The 16,994-nt window shown below is 40.5% G+C and overlaps 1 protein-coding gene across 1 annotated transcript; it reads left to right on the forward strand.

Moving 5' to 3' along the window:
• The first annotated feature begins 4,433 nt into the window (after positions 1 to 4,433).
• LOC117553535 (ADP-ribosylation factor 1) lies at positions 4,434 to 10,699 on the forward strand. Its single transcript, XM_034227523.1, has 5 exons — positions 4,434 to 4,560; positions 5,943 to 6,100; positions 6,548 to 6,658; positions 8,509 to 8,633; positions 8,831 to 10,699. The coding sequence occupies exons 2-5, from the start codon at positions 5,953 to 5,955 to the stop codon at positions 8,990 to 8,992; spliced, it is 546 nt and encodes a 181-aa protein (XP_034083414.1). The 5' UTR covers positions 4,434 to 4,560; positions 5,943 to 5,952; the 3' UTR covers positions 8,993 to 10,699.
• Positions 10,700 to 16,994: the final 6,295 nt, after the last annotated feature.

The following is a 16,994-nucleotide window of genomic DNA, read 5'->3' on the forward strand; positions in this document are numbered from 1 at the left end:
TTAATTGACAAGGGTCGGACTCCGACCCTCTCCAAGTAACCCTGTAGGTGCGGTCTTTGAGGTATGAGGTGATGAGGGAAAGTGCAGAGCCTGAAACTCCAAGTTCTTGGAGAGTGCGAAGGAGGATCTGATGGTTCACCGTGTCGAATGCAGCAGGCAGGTCCAGAAGGATGATGACAGAGGAGAGGGATGCTGCTTTGGCAGTGTGCAGTTCCTCAGAGACAGCAAGGAGAGCAGTTTATGTTGAGTGACCTGCCTTGAAACCAGACTGGTGCGGATCCAGAAGGTTGTTCTGATGGAGATAACAGGAGAGTTGTTTAAAGACAGCGCGTTCAAGTGTTTTAGACAGGAACGGGAGGAGAGAGACAGGCCTGTAGTTTATAACATCAGACGGGTTGAGAGTGGGTTTCTTTAGGAGAGGGTTTACTCTTGCCTCCTTGAGACTGTTTGGAAAGTGTCCAGAAGTTAGAGAAGTGTTGATGAAATGGGTGAGAAACGGTAGAATATCAGGAGCGATAGTCTGAAGGAGGTTTGAAGGGATATTTACAACACTAATAAAACAACTTGCACAAAGAAAGTTGATGTGACTGCATCACATGTAAAACAGGGTTTCACACGTGATCAGATCACATGACTTGGCCTCAAGACTTTTCCTCTCAATACAAACTACACAAAATAGGATTTATAACAATGCTCCAGCAAGTGATGTCACCGAGGTCATGTATGGGAATGTTGTTACCTTTTTAGGAAACAGGGTGTTTTTTGTACAATTAAAACATTTTGGTGGATATTTTATAGCCGATTTCCTTATTTTGTTAAATTACATATATTTAGTTTCTTCTATATTTTGGTCTCTCAAACTGTCTATACATACATGTAGATTGGTATTTCAACCAAATTAAGAATTATAATTTTGGAAATGCATTATTATTTACATGGTAGATAAAATACCTATGATTCAAAAATAATTTTCCAAATTAAGAATTGTAATTGTTGGTGTCTGCCACAAAATGTGTTGTGGTGGAGGATTTGGCCAATATTTGTTACAATTCTGGTTGATTTCCTGTCAAATAAGGTATGATGTTTGAGGAATGTAGAGCTAACAGGGTCACTGAAGCAGCTCCTCCTATAGTAAATATTTAAACATGGCCTACCACCTTTTGACAGGCCTTACTGAAAAGTGTTACTCTTATTTCCTTCTTTTTGGCCTAACAAATAACATGTATCTTTCCAGCAGGATACTTCATGTGAGGATAAGAATGGCTGTTCCTTCTGGCCTGAATAAACTAATCGTGCTCCGGGGCTTGAGGCCACCTGGTTAGAATAGAAAGGGATCTTTGTTGACTTTCAGCAGGTGTCCAGTAGCTCAGAAATTACACATGTCAACACAAAGGTTAATAGAAGACTGGTTCTGCCTTGAAACTGCTGCTTGAACAAAGGAAGAGGAAAGTGCATTAAACATGTACAAAATAAATGTCACATTTAAGTAAAGTCAGTTCTATTTTTTTTTCTAGTTTAAACCACAAACAGTGCTTCAGTCTGTACAGTTTACCACACCTTCTGTCCTTGAAAACTAGATTTGGATAAGGGAAAAAAGCAACAACAGGAAAGAAGGGAAGAAACCTGAGTAAGAGAACCTGAAGGATCCTGTTCTCTGGGATGATGTAATTAATGTGAATGTACTAACTCCCACCAGTGTAAATACTCCAGTTCGAGTACAAATCTTCATATTCAAACATTACTTTTCCTCATTAAACATAAGTTTATGAAGAAAGTGTACTTGAAGTAAAAAAAAAGTATTGATGTGCAGTAAAATGTTCCCTGTCAGTGTTTCACACTTATATTCAATTGTTTTAATTAATATTACTGCTGTATTAATGTGAGTGTGTTTTTTAATATTTGTGTTATGAGGGTTGTGGCGAGTCAAATGTAAAAAAATGCATTATATTCCATAAGATCATTATATGTTTGTCGCTGTCCTGAGTAAACTTTCCCAAGCTCAGACGAACAGCCCTGTTTTAAGCTTTTTACCCATGCATTTTCCAGCTAACCGAACATAACACAAGACATAAAGAAACATTTCATCTTTCAGGTTACCATAAAAATATAAACAACACATACAGATAGGAGATACATGGTTTTCAATGGAGAGAGAGGGGATAACAAATTGTAATTGTAATTCGGAAAGTTACTTAAAGGAATGCTCCACTCATTAGATAATTAATCAAAACTTCAGTATTTAGTGAAACATTATGTTTAAACCATACCCTGAAGAAATCAGCGATATTCCCCGGTAAATAATGATGTTATAGCTCTTTTTTATCAAAACCTGTATATTCCGTCAGGCCGCTGCCATTTTGCCCATTTTCAGTAGTCACGTGATGGTCGTGACGTCATCCATGCGTTCACTTTGTAAACACCATATACAGTCTATGGTAAACACACGAAAACATGGCGAAGTTTTGAGCAATATGAAGAGATTGGAAGGGGGAATTCAGCCATACAGGTTCGAGCCTACTTAGTACTACTTAGTAGATACAATGATTTTGATTACTAGATATGTATGCATGTAGTACCACCCTTGTTAGCGATTCCCTCTCTAGTTTAGCATACTCAGCCTCGTTGTCCCTGGCCCTAGAACCACGATTTTATGGGGCCGGAAAAAAAAGAGAGAGACTGGCAGAGACTGGTCTGTTTTATCGGATGATAAAAAAAATTAAATGAGTGTCATGAGCATACCATTCCTTTAAAGGTGGGGTAGGTAATTTTGGAGAAAATCTGCCACTTCCTTACAGAGCCCCTCCTCCAACACACACGAACGCGCACATGACCAATGAGGGCATGAGATAAATTTGTGCACAGATGGAAGGCTGACAGGCAGGTAGGCCATCCAGTTACTTTAGCCGGGCCGGCTAAAATGATTGGTCGTGCTTTTTACAGTACTACGGCTTCCACAGATGACATTTTTTTATGGATTTTTTGTCAAAGCACTTCAGATATTCATTGCTATCGGGATGTTAAGAGCATTCCATGGAATATAACAAAAAGTGTATCTCGAGCTGGTTTCTCAAATGTACCTACCCCACCTTTAAGATGTCTTTATGGAGCTAGCTTTGTGCAGGGATACATTGTCATGTTGAACCAGGAAAGAGGCAAACACAGTCTCTTGCCACACAGTTGGAAACACACCATTGTCTATTGTATTATTGAACCAAGGCCCAGGTCCAAGCCATGATAGTCTATGAGAAATAATCCAGAATACCATTTTGACAAACTGGATTTTTGAGCACATGCAAGAAAACCCACACACAGTCAAGTCAGTCATTCAGTTTGGTTGATGAACATGCACGTTGAGGGTCTGTTGTGAAAATACAACAAGTTAACGGAGTTGATGAAAGGTTTATCAAGCCTGCACTCTTTGACAGCTCTAACTAGATCTGTCAATACAGCTTGGTTACCTCTCTGTGCTATTGAACACAAAACTAGCCCAGCCAATGCAGACTAAATGGAAGATTATTGGTGTATTTAGTTTGTGAAGGCAATTGAGACCAGGGTTGGTAAAGTGGGGGCAAACAGCCCCTTTGCCATCCTTTCTTGGTTAACTCTTATCTTAAAACTTGACCTGCATTATGATTTCAACTTACATATCACTAAAGCTTCATGTCTGTCTCTTGCATGCTTGCAATGCTATTAGTGTGTCAAAAAACGATCTCAGGACATACACACAGACTCAAAAGGTGAAAAGAATACCAGCGTCAATGGCAGGTAATAATAATGCTTGTAGCCTATGCTCCCTTTGATTTGGACCAAAACAAGAATGTACTGGGTTACTTATTGGACGATGCTACACCCTTCCCCCAAGTTTCACAAAAATCGGGACGGTAGTGTTTGCCTAATCCTGCTGACTGTCAGAAAAACCAAGGGCTACTCCGAGAGTATTAAATTGTAAATGTTGTTTAATTAGTTCTTCCTGCTACTCCATTTACGCAAGATTCATGAAAACATCATTGGAAAAGGTAATAAGGATGTATTCTAGATGGAAACCAACATACAGTAGCTCATTGTTAATTATTAATGGTGAAAATGGTCAATTAGCAGCACATTTTAGAGGATTTAACCTATAAAGCATCAGTAGCCTACATGTTTTATATTCCTGAATTTGTTTCTTGTTTCCTGTAGCTGCATGAATCCCCTTGTAGCCCTGTGTGGAATGTTTTTTATGGATGTAGCATGAGTTAAACCCATGCCAAATGTCCTATAATGTGGGACAATAAAGTAAATCCTTATCCTTGTTATTCACTTTGTCTGAAACTTGAATAAACTTGCGGTGCGGTTCACTTCCTCGACATTTTGTGCAATGTGCACACAGGAATCTGTCGACGCTGTGATTGGCCAAAAGGACAACAGAGGGCGGGTTATTAGTTACACCATTTGCACTGTGATTGGAGCAGGTTTTATACTGGGAAGTGCCTGTACGCCGGTGTCTCCCTGGTTGCGCAAGACGCCATTTTGAAGTGACAGTGAAGATAACGGAAAGATCGAGAAGCTGTCTTTCTGAAGGTAATAACCCACACTTACGCGCTGATTTTGTGCTTTAAAATTATACATTGTGTGAACTAAACGTTTCTCTGTACGGAAGACTATTTTTCTCCCGCGTTAAACACGACGTCATGGTTTTCTCTCTTTACTGTGACGCGGCATTTAGCTAACTGTAGCTAACGTTAGCCTTCTTGCTAAAGGCAGTTCCTGTAACGTTAACCGTCGGATCGGAGAGCTGTCACTGTCAGTTTAACAAAAATACTTGACCTAAATTTCACCGGCCGATTTTTCAAAGTATGTCGAGGTTAAATATGTTGACAATTCGTCACCGAATTATTTAAACGGTGGAGCTCTTTCGACCGTTCCCGTCCGAAAAATGGTGTCGCTCCCGCTAGCACCAAGCTAACATAAGCTAGCAAGCTAACAAGCTGAAGCATCCGCCCTTAGTAATGATAACGGTCAACTTGTTCGAGTTTTAGAAACCAGATTATGCCATCCAACTCCGCTTGTTAACATATATACGATATTAAAAGAGTCCCCACACCATAACTCGTACATTTCATCCGCATTGACACGAACGTAGTTGGATCGTAGGCCTTTAGGTCGAGGTGTTGTTAGCCAGCTAGCGTCTTGTGACGGCTTTCACATACAGTAACATTATCCCTGCTGCTAGTGCACATAGGGAGGGATAGAGGTGACCAGCTGGAACAGGCCTCTCTTATCTGGTGATCAGCTAGCCATTCAATTTATCCGGGATAACAATCTAGCTGTTTTTGCTATGTTTTTTTTGATCGTATTATGATCAAGATTGCTGTATAAATCACACGACGTCGTGAAAATAATGCAGACACGTCAAATACTGTTTGATGTTGACGGCTTGAGCTGGCTGCTAACGTCAACCATACATTAACGTTTAACCATTAGCTTAAGCAAACATTTCACTTTAGTTCCCACCGTGTTATATTTATTTTGCTACCTTCAGGTTCGGCGACAATTGACCTTTTTACTTGGCCAAATATACTGCTGCCATCGTTCTGCAGTGCTGGAAGTGGATATTTTACTAGAAAAAGTGACTAAACAAAAGTGTAAAAATACTCAGTTAGAAGTGGATTCAAAAGTAAAAGCTCAAAAGCGCCGGTTTGAAAAATAAACATTATGTACCAAACATTCATTATGCAGAATAGTTTATTTGGGAATTATGCATTAGCTGGATTTTAATCACTTTTGAAATCTCATTTTTTTTAAACTGTCAAACAATACCACCAGTTTACCACCAGTATACAGTCTCAATTATCTTCTTGGTACAGTTTTGGTTCCTCCTTTCCTTTTGGCATATACTACACTGAAACTAAAACACTGCAAGTGTTTCTCTCCTAACCCTGTTTCCTTCTGTACTTTGACAGCTTCGTCACCATGGGGAATGTATTTACAAGCTTATTCAAAGGCCTGTTTGGCAAAAAAGAAATGAGGATTCTTATGGTTGGGCTTGATGCTGCTGGAAAAACAACCATCCTTTATAAGCTGAAGCTTGGAGAGATAGTCACCACCATTCCCACCATTGGTATGGATATTTTCAATCGTATTAATCAATGTTGCTCACATTTCAAATGTATTTTTTTGTGTGGGTTTATTTTCAAATGTTGTGGTGTATAGTTCTGTGTATTTCCTTTTTATATTATTCATACTTGTGTCAATACAAGTTGTGGACTGATACCTTGATTTCACTCTTTGCCCAGTTTTTTTACATTTAACAAAAATGTTTTCTTAACACAATCTGCTTTACTAGAAAGATTCCCAAATGGAATAGTAAACATTAGAATAATCACAAACTGTCTTGTAAAAAGACTTGGAAGACATTTGATGCCAGCTTTCCAAACCTGAACTAATTGTTTTGGATTTGAGCTTTTTAATATCAGACATGACGACTATTAGCATTGAAATCTGAAATGTACACAAATGTTTCGATCATTTACATGTGACTCATCCAGGTTTCTCCTTTTCTGTCCAGGTTTTAATGTTGAAACTGTAGAATACAAGAACATCAGCTTCACAGTGTGGGATGTGGGCGGTCAGGACAAAATCAGGCCGCTGTGGCGCCACTACTTCCAGAACACTCAAGGTGAGGGGGACTTTATATTAGCATGCAGTACTGTCAGCGAACATAACTGCCTATAGGTGGCCTCATTGGTGCATAAAAAAGATTATCTTAACAATTATTCAACCAGTGATTCATACGCTATTGTCCAATCACAAAGGGCTTATCGTGTGACTCCTCTACTATTTCCTGGAATTTAATTAATCAGAATATGCAAAGACACTGTTGTTGTCTCCTACTAATGATACAACATGCATGTATATTCTCAACTGGACTGGTAGTTTGTTATAGATTTTAAAACAAGTGGTTTCTTTCAGAAATATTTTATGATTTCAGCTAGGGATGCTTTAGCTTTTCCCCGTTTTCCTTGAATGCACCAAACCAAAATCCAGCTGCAACAAACAGCACCATTCGCATACTGAGCATCGGAGTGTGAAATTGAACGTGTGAATCCCGGTGGTAATGACAGTTAAATACAGCAGCATTAATCAAAAACAGTCCCAAGTATAATCCAAAAAACAACATGCCTTACTTCTGAGTATTTTAGTGTTTTCTCGAGAACATAAAGATGCTGACTTGATCTTCCAGAATAAATATGAAGGCTATTTGACCTGCTGACTGGAAAATATCCCAGCCTTTACTTTAAGGATTTTCCAGCATGGAAATGCCAAAATAAATCTCAGCCAACACAATATGATTAAAATGATAAGAAAAGGAACGTTGGTATTTCTCTGACCTAAATAAGATGTCCAAGGAAATACTTTACCACTTCGGACCTTCTTAAACATATTCAAATAATCTGAGTGCCACATTTGGTGGGACTGCTAATTCATCTCCATAATAACGCCCATAATAATCCTTGATGTGTTTTCACAAGAAGACACTTTGTTGACACCAGCCAAGAAAGAGGGCACAAGTAGGAAACAAATGTCTTAATGCTTTTACCAAAAAAAATCGGACTCTAAATGGCTGAGGGAAGCCATTAAAAGACAGTTAAAAACCATCAAACAATGAGTGTCGGTTTGTTCTGTTTCAAAAACCAAAGGGAAAAGCTCCTTGGCGTTAGACTGCTTACATTCAGGGAGTATTGATTATTTTGTTTACTGATATCTTTAACATATTCTCAAATGTAATAAAGTGTTGCTGTGTTCAGATGGTTAGTGTTGTCGAAGTGACGACTGCATCTATATTAATAACTTGTTTGCTTTGAGCAATCTACAAGATGATGAAACATTTTGCAAACATGTTGGCACACAGATCAGGAGATGTGTAAACAAAACTTACTAGATCCTCAATGGCTTTAGAGCTGCAAAAATGTATTGATTTTTATTCAACTATTTAATTAATCTCCAACTATGAATTTCCTTTTTTTTTTAAAGAAATGGTCAAAAAAGTATTTAATTGTTTGATTTTATACTATAACTGGGAGTCTCCTTACATTTAAAACCCTTTTTTTTTAAAATGCTGCATTCACAATATTTGTAGGCGTAAGTGAAGTTGTCAGATACCATGATTCATGTTTTCTGCTTGATAAAATGGTCACACTCAACAGACTTGCTGTTACTAAGTGATACATTTCGAGTTGATTTCTTTTTTTTCTACAATGTAGGCAACTTGATGCCTACATTGATGCATCGTTTTCGAACCACACTGTTTGGAAATGCACAACATTTTCAATGTTAGCTATTTTTAAGGCTTGTTGAGCAGCTGGAACAATTTGTACCGAATGAATTATCGAGTGAACAAAGTCACATTATTTTGACCTGTAAGAAGAAGATGCCTTAGAACCAGAAGATAAATAAGAGCATTACAACTTTTTATATGGATACATGTTTTTACTGGTCTTAACAGTTGATTTCCGTTCTTGTTTGCAGGGCTTATCTTTGTGGTGGACAGCAATGACAGGGAGAGAGTGAACGAGGCGAGGGAGGAGTTGTCCAGAATGCTCGCTGAGGACGAGCTCAGAGACGCTGTGCTGCTCGTTTTCGCAAATAAACAGGTGAGGTCACGTTTCTGTGTATCTTCTATATTTCACCATTAACCTGCGATTGAGAATCTCAAATTGTCTAAAACTGGAGGCTCGTGCTAATTCTTAAAATATTTAACCTTACCTAAAAGCCCCTTTTCTTCCCTGTTACATGGTGAGGTATCTGCTTTTGTACCCTGCATAATGACAGTCCGTTTCTCCTCCTCCAGGATCTCCCCAACGCTATGAACGCCGCAGAGATCACAGACAAGTTGGGCCTGCACGCCCTGCGTCAGCGCAGCTGGTACATCCAGGCCACCTGCGCCACCAGCGGGGACGGCCTGTACGAGGGCCTGGACTGGCTCTCCAACCAGCTGAAGAACCAGAAATGATCCATTCCACCAGTTTTGATTTTTTTGTTTGTTGTTTATTTTTTCTGTTTCAACACAGCGGCAGCACCGGATCCAGGCCCCCCTTCGCTCCCATTTAACCCACTCTTCAAACCTCAGCTCTTTCTTTCAAGAACTTCCTTCATTCCCTCCCTCCCCGTTTTCCGCCCTCGTCAGTACTCTTGGGGCTCTAGCCTGTGCTGCTTGTGTGTGGGCGTGCGTGTGTACCTTGTGTGTTCAGCGAGTGAGTGCGCGTGTGTGTGTTCGTGGGTGTGAAGGCATCTCTGTGTATGTTGGCTGGGATTGGGAGTAACCCTGGCGTGCCTTTTACACACCTCCTGTGGAATCAGCAGTCTGGTTTTCAAGCCCCCTATCTCCATCCACCAAACTCAGCCTCTGCCCCACTCAGCCTACCCCCACTCCAAGTCTTGCACGGCCCCCTTCTCCCCACCCTTACTCTCCAGAGGAAGCATGGTTTTCATACGGCAAAGAAAGAGCAAGGGTGCAAGCTCTCCTCCCCCCTCCCCTGTAGTATATATCTATGTTAACTAGAAATGTTCACCTGATGTAGACTGAATGCTAAATGTTCATTTTAACCTCTTTTTGATTTTGAAACCTCAAGCTCAAACCCACCAGTAAGAGATTCAGTAAATTGCATCTTAACCTGTATCAGGTCGAAGCAAGTCTAAAAATAGAAGAAGAAATGCCCATCCTCGATCATTCTGGTGTCATTTGAAAATCATGCTGTTTTTGTTTTATTATTATTATTATTATTATTATATTGGAATATTACAGATTATTCTTAGCAATGGTTCTCCAATGAACACTACCTTTCTCTCCCCCCCCCCCCCCACCGAGCGAGACCGTGAAGCACAAAGCAAGCCAACGATTTTAACAAATTAAAATGTACCTTGAAATAAAGATATCAAATGTATGCAATTATAGTCAAATGTATCGGGTAGCTAGCAGTTAATTCCTGGATTTAATTGGACTTTGAAGATGACTTTCAGTACAATTGATCATTCTGACAGTGTTTCTACTTCATGTAGGTAAAAATCAAGGCGTTGGGCATTTCACAAAATTCAGCCGGTTGACTGAGACATTCACACGCTTCACATGTTATTCCTTTAAGAGATGTTACATGTGGTTTTTTTCTGTCTAGTTTTAGCATTTCTATTTGTTCTTTGACTGCTGAACCAAATGCATTTGAGCAGTATGACAAATCCTGTATATGAAAGTAGTGTATCCTTGAGGGCCTGAAGAGGTTTCTTTTTTTTCTCACCAACGGTTGGCAGTTGTAAAATCTGAAAGCATCCAGCTGCGTAATTTTCCTGTTTGGGATGAAGGATTGGCACCAAATATGAAGGCTCTTTAACTGTGAATGGTTCAGATGTAAAGAGAGGAAACCTAGTTTAATTACTGAGCTTTTGACAGGCTACTACATATTAAAGCGCTGCATTTTCATGACTGAAAAAAAACAACATACTCAACGAGAGGCTCGCCAGTGAGCTGAAGGACTTGGTGGTAGACCTGTTAAAGGGCAATGGGTGTGCAGTTATCTGGCCGTGAGATTCAGCAGGCGTTCTCAGTGTCGCACCACGGGGGTTAAGCTGGCACTTCTGTCGAGACTGATTGTAAATCTGTACGTTCCCCTGTAAACTGTTTCTGTGGGGATTTCCTGAACACATTAATAAACATGATTTGATCCAACTGTGTGCTTAAAGTGTTTTATGTCAATTACATACATTCTTTGCTTCATACCAAGTACCTGCATGACTAATGACCTTTTGATGGAAAAGGTATTTACTTAACCCTCCGGTATCATTCGATTGGACTAGGCAAATTAGTCATTCGAGACAAAAATGTCCACTGCAAAAGACTGATAAAAACATTATATTAAAAGGTTTTTTTCACAACTTTTTTGGGTTCAATCTTTAAAGCAACTTCCACCCTAATAGAAAATATCAAAAATGTAATCATTTTCAGGATTTTAACCTTTTAAATGCCATTTTGAATACATGAAACCGCTGGGTTTTTTTCATGATGAAAATGAGTTATTTTCCAAAAAATACATATCTGGGGACTGGCTCTTTATTTTTTTTATAACAGTCTTGGATATGTCGAAGATTAGCATCAAAATTTATTTTTTTGCATTATTAGTTTTTGCACAAAATCAGATTGAACAAAAAAGTCACAAATTTGTCATTCGGGACGAAAATGTCCACTTCCAAAAACTGCTCTAAAATGACAACAGATTCATATTTTTTTTAACTTTTTGGGGTTAAATCTTTCAATCAACTTCAGTCCTGATCAAAAATACCAAATGTTAAATTATGTTCAGGATTTTAACCCTTGAACTGCCAGTTTGAAAACATGAATTTGCGTTTTCTATGAAAAACATGCACAAAAAGGCAGTTATTTTCCATATAATGAATGTTGGGGGGGTCTTTTATCACAGTCTTGGATATGTCAAAGATTAGCAACAACATTGATTTTGGTGGATAATTAGTTTTTGCACAGAATCAGATTAAACAAAAAAACTCACATTAGCCACTCGCGGACAAAAATGTCCCATCCACTCCCATTATAACCACATCTTTTGATCTCTCCGCCATACCGGTATAAAATCATGCATTTTGTAATGTCAGGGTTTTATATTGGAGGAAAATAGTTCAGTTTGTCCTTTTTACTGTATATGACCAGATGTGACATTTTACCATTGAATTACATGCTTGTCATTTCTTGGTTTCTGGGCCTGTTGTATAATGGGGCCCTGACAGCCATTGGAATACATGTATGCAACTAATATGATGTAGGTGTGTTGATATGGATGTGGAAGAGTGGTAATAGCTGAGAAATGTGTGTGTGTGTGTGTGTGTGTGTGTGTGTGTGTGTGTGTGTGTGTGTGTGTGTGTGTGTGTGTGTGTGTGTGTGTGTGTGTGTGTGTGTGTGTGTGTGTGTGTGTGTGTGTGTGTGTGTGTGTCTGGATGTACAGTGTGTGTGCACAGAGACAACAATATATAGTAGATTTGGTTTACAGCAAGTCGCAGTTTTCGCCTCATATCTTTCTTTCTTTCTCTCTCTCTTTTTCTCTCACTCCCTCATTCCCAAACTCATACACACTCTTACATATTAAACCTCCTTATACCTTGTGTGAGTGATTGTGTGTGAGAATGAGACAGGAGTAAGTGTGCTCTCATGAAGTTTTGTTTTTCATTTGTGTTGTTTCATGTGTCTTTGAGGTAAACAGATGTATGATCTTGACCCAGCTTGACCTCGATGTTTTGAATTGTTTGGAACTTCAAAGTCCTTTGATAATGTCTCTTTAGCAAACTGACATACACAGCCATACATATACTCCTTGAAGTAAATAAAAACACCTGGCTGCAAAGCCAAAGCTTCAAATATGTGTAGTTTGGCTGGATGGTCATTTCATTCCTGTGATACGCAACAAGCAGTAAGATGAAGAGGAGCTTCTCTGTGGGACAAGAGGTCTCATGCAGCCCGTAACTTCAGCTGCAGGACTCATCCTTTGAAACAGAAACACCCTGAGAAGGAGAATCTGGTGTGGATCTGCCTGAACTGTGCTTGAAAGGAGTCAGCACAAAGATAAAACACCTTTTTGCACCTGCCTTGTATAGTCCGGTTGAATCGAACCCTGGTGCGTTTAGCCACTTGGTGCGGTTCATTTGGGTCGGTGTGAACACAATCCGAGACCTCTTAGTGAACTAAACAACCGGACTCTGGTCCGCTAAAATAGGTGGTCTCGGAACGCTTGCTTGCGAACTCTGGAGCGGTTCATTGCTGGTGTGAACGCAGTCCGCACCAAACATAGGAAGCGTAGTATTTACGTGTCACAAGAACGCGGATGTCTTCAAAAATCTTTAGCGAAAGAGTCTTTCAAGACATCCGCGGTTGTTTAGTTAAAGAATGAAGCAGAATGAAGTGTTGAACAGTGTCGTGTAAAGTAAAAATGCTCCGTCAACTACATAAAATTAAGAACACCTGTCGTCGGTGAAACGCCCCTCCTTACTGCAGAACGTCTCTCATTATAGGCTATGTGTTATAATGTTTTTTAACGGACGTTGTCTGATTATATAATCATATGCGCGCAGTGGCGTTTCTAGGTGTACAAAACTGGGGGGGCAGAAAGAGGTCGGGGGAGAGAGAGAGAGAGAGAGGGGGGGGACAGAGAGAGGGGGGGAGGAGAGAGAGAGGGGGAGTGTCAAATTACATACTGAAGACCACAGGAGCAACACTGTGAGCGCATACATTTACGTACACAGCGTGGGGATGTCATAGTAATGCACCTTCATACATGGAGTAAAGGTCACCATCACAAAGTAATTCTTAACAATAACAACAACCGTAATGCTTTAGCATTAAAACACCATAGACTGTAAATATAAGGAAAACACAGACACTCATCATCGAGGTCACAATATCAATCGATCCAGCAGAGGCAAAACACAGAAGATCAACAAAATATATGACATAAATGAACTTACCAAAGCTGAAGGCTCACTTGAAAAGAAAAGCGGCACGGCGGTCCTTCCTCTGACAGAATGTGTCTATCACTTTGGGGATGAAGTCCTGTAGTTGCTGGATCAACTGGCTTTCAATTGAAAGCATGGCCAATGCGTTAACTCGCGGCTGTCCCATGGTGTTGCGCAGTGCTTGAATTGGAATGAAAAAGGTGCCAGTACTCTAAAATCAGCAACTTTTTCAAGTCAATTTTATATATACAGCCCACAAACAAGAATTTGGCTACTATAATGCTGGTGGGTTTGTCTCTTTACTACTGTATATTTTAGAAAGGTTCACTGTACTTAACATTTTTTATGATAGGCAGCGGATATGGCTAAAGCTCAGTAAGGTCAATATTAACTGAAAATATAGCAATCAAAGTCTAGATCTTCTGCTGAAGACACATGAAGCAGAGACCTTTCAGGTGAGAGCCCCTCTGGTGGTGTTCAACATTAATGACAAGGAAACAAAGCTCTGGTCAGAAGCATTTTTTATAAAAAGCTTTAACAAAATTAAGTATTTCTGTACATTTTGAATGCAATCTAACTTTCCAACTCAGAAAACGAAAAACGAAAAAGTGCCAAAAGTCTTCTCACATGGCTGAGCTGCTTTGCAATATACTTCACCACTGAAGAATACAAATATGTATAAAGTAAACTATGATGCAATCTAACTTTCCAACTCAGAAAAATGATAAAGAGCATGAACAAAGAACATGTAAAAACAAATGCAAAATTTGCACAATCTAAAATGAGAAACTGTAACTGCAAGTAACAAAGTCTGAGCCATGGTAAAGAGTTACATTGAACACCAAGCTGATCAGATAACTCCCTGGTTGGTCTGAAGTCCTTATATCTCCAGGATCTGTACAAATCGGCACATTATGCCAAAAGTCTTCTCACTGGGTGAGCTGCTTTGCAATATACTTCACATTGTTAGAAAAGGCTCCAGAAGGCCTTGGGGACATCAGTATCAGGGGCTGGAGCTGGACAGGCTCTTTCATCAGCACTTCTCCTTCCCTTTGCCAGCCAGGACCTCACATACTGTTCCGGATTGAACTGTCCTAGTGATGGTCCATTACATTGAATGAAAACCAGGCTGGACAGTCGGCTGACAGAGAGAGCATTCCTTTTTGCAGTAAGGATATCGTTCATGCAGCTGAATGCCCGCTCACACTCACTAGTGGAGACAGCGATGGTTCGGACTGCTTTCAGTAGAGGCTCCATGGCAGCAGGTGTACGGGATGCCCTGGTTTCCTTGTATTCGCGAAAGCCCTGAACAGTCTCTCTTCTGTCCACTTTCAGCACTTCGCACAAACGTAGCACCTCAACGTCCCCATACTGTACGTCTAACTCCTCTTCAGGCCAACTTCCAGGATGGATAACTTTCATGTCCTGGATTAGCTGATTGTCCCGGGCCTCCCGGCCATGTAATGGGATTTCTCTTGTGCTGACATGAGAGGAGGTTGTGGAAGTCATTCTGTGTCTCAGATTCTCTACCATACTGCGGAAAAACTGACCTGCATGAATCTGTACAAGCCTGCCATTCTCACGCAGGGCAACACCCTTGAAGGACTTCTCAGCTAGAGCTGTATGAACTGTAGTCATGTGTGGGCCAGGCATGGTGACCATGGATTCAAAAACTCGTATTTCTCGAGTTAAGAGCCTATCTGCTGTAGGCAGTGTCATCTCTCTTTTTTGGAGTTGCCGAGAGAGGTCGCTGAGCTCTGTGAGCGCATCGTACATCAGTCCCAGATTGCTGACAAACGTTGCAGATGTGAGCACATCATCCAGGCCCTTGTACTTTGCTCTGTCTCTGGAATCCCTGCTCGTGTCGTTTGCAGCATTTGTGAAGTGATCATGAAGCACTCGGTAGTTTTCCCAGACTGCTCTGACGCTCCTTTCACTTGAAGCCACCCAGCGGATGGACAAAACACGCCCTATCACCAGGAGACGCTGTCCGACTGCTTGCGCACACTGCGCTAACTGCCTCTGATTTTTGGGGGAGGCATGGAACAAGGAATAGAGTTTGTCAAAAAAGATCTGGAAATGATTGAGCCCTGAGACCTCCTTGACCACATCCCCAACTGCCAGCTCTAGACGATGATTGGAGCAGTGCCACACAAACAGGCTTGGGAATTTACTACACAACTGGGTAGCAACGCCTGTTCTCTTCCCTAGCATGACTGAAGCCCCATCACATGCAAAAGAAACAAAACACTGACCTAAAAAGTCCTCGTTAAAATCTCTTCCAAGACACTCCATTAACGCCTTTGTGATGTCATCAGCCGTTGTTCCATCCAACTCGATCAGCTCCCAAAAAAACGTTTCGGGCTCAGCATCAGCTAATGCTGAGCGTAGACACACAACAAGCACCGTTTTACCACTAATAGTGGTAGATTCATCGACCAAAACACAGAGTTTTCTTTGGTTTTCTGTAATGTCTTTTGCCATTTTTTTCTTCAGCTCATGAGCTATGTGGTCGATGATTTCGCCACAGGTTTTATTGGAGTGCAAAACCCTGCCCACGTTCAGCCCATTCAGTTTCTGTACATTCAAATCAATTGGCATGTCTGTGAATGGCCGGCTATGTTTGCCAATTTTATATGCCGTTCGAAAAACTCTGATAGTGGTGTCTAATTCAGATGTATGCATAGACTGCACTTGATGTTGAATAGTTTCACGTGAAGCAGATGTAAGGATGTTAGCAGCTTTTACATGGGCTTGTGATTCTTTATGTTCTTTGATTTTTTTTGTCAGGCTAGCTTGTTGTTTGCCCTTGTCAACACCGAAATGAGACACTGCACACTCACCCCATTCAGTTGACAGTTTCAGTCCTTGTCCAGTGTGTATTCCCAAAGATTTGACATCTCTGCGTATCCGACATCCTAGCTTCTTATCTTTAAGAAGGAGCCATGCATTGGTCTTGTAAAAATATTGCACCTGGTCCGTTGTCCAGCAGTCAGGTGCATCGCTTTGCCCGGTATTGGTGGTGGCAGTTGCGCCAGCAGCAGCTAACTTTAGAGGCTCTGGAGGAGGCGGCGGAGCTAGTGCTAATGCTAATGCACTAGAACTTGGAGCAGGAGGATCAACCAAAGAAAGCTCCCCATCAGACACAATTTCCAACACAGGCACAGCATTCTCTGTATTTGAAGTTTCTTCCGGCGACAACCGCTGTATTTTTGCACTTTTATTAATCCACGCTAACATTTTAGAAATGCTAATTTGTGACGTGACTTGCTTTCCTTCTCTCGGGGGCGTGCCTGCTCTGTTCTATCACTCTACATAGCCACCCACTGGGTGGGAGTTGCACTGCATAAACACAAACACACGTGCATCTAGGTATGTAAATTGTAAAGCATTAAAACATGGTTTTACTAACAGTTTTCAGTATGTTGTTACTTCGGCATTATTATTATTATTATTTTGAAACGTGTATTACTATTAAATCACGGTCAAATAGGTTAATTTTGACATAG

This window comes from Gymnodraco acuticeps, unplaced genomic scaffold (assembly GCF_902827175.1).
Source record: "Gymnodraco acuticeps unplaced genomic scaffold, fGymAcu1.1, whole genome shotgun sequence".
NCBI classification, from domain to species: Eukaryota; Metazoa; Chordata; class Actinopteri; order Perciformes; family Bathydraconidae; genus Gymnodraco; species Gymnodraco acuticeps.

Excerpts from the sequence above, each read along its gene's own strand:
- LOC117553535 (XM_034227523.1), top strand. The coding sequence starts at position 5,953 with ATGGGGAATGTATTTACAAGCTTATTCAAAGGCCTGTTTGGCAAAAAA. Across the intron at positions 6,101-6,547 it reads CACCACCATTCCCACCATTG|GTTTTAATGTTGAAACTGTA; the intron begins GTATGGATATTT and ends TTTTCTGTCCAG. Across the intron at positions 8,634-8,830 it reads TCGTTTTCGCAAATAAACAG|GATCTCCCCAACGCTATGAA; the intron begins GTGAGGTCACGT and ends CTCCTCCTCCAG.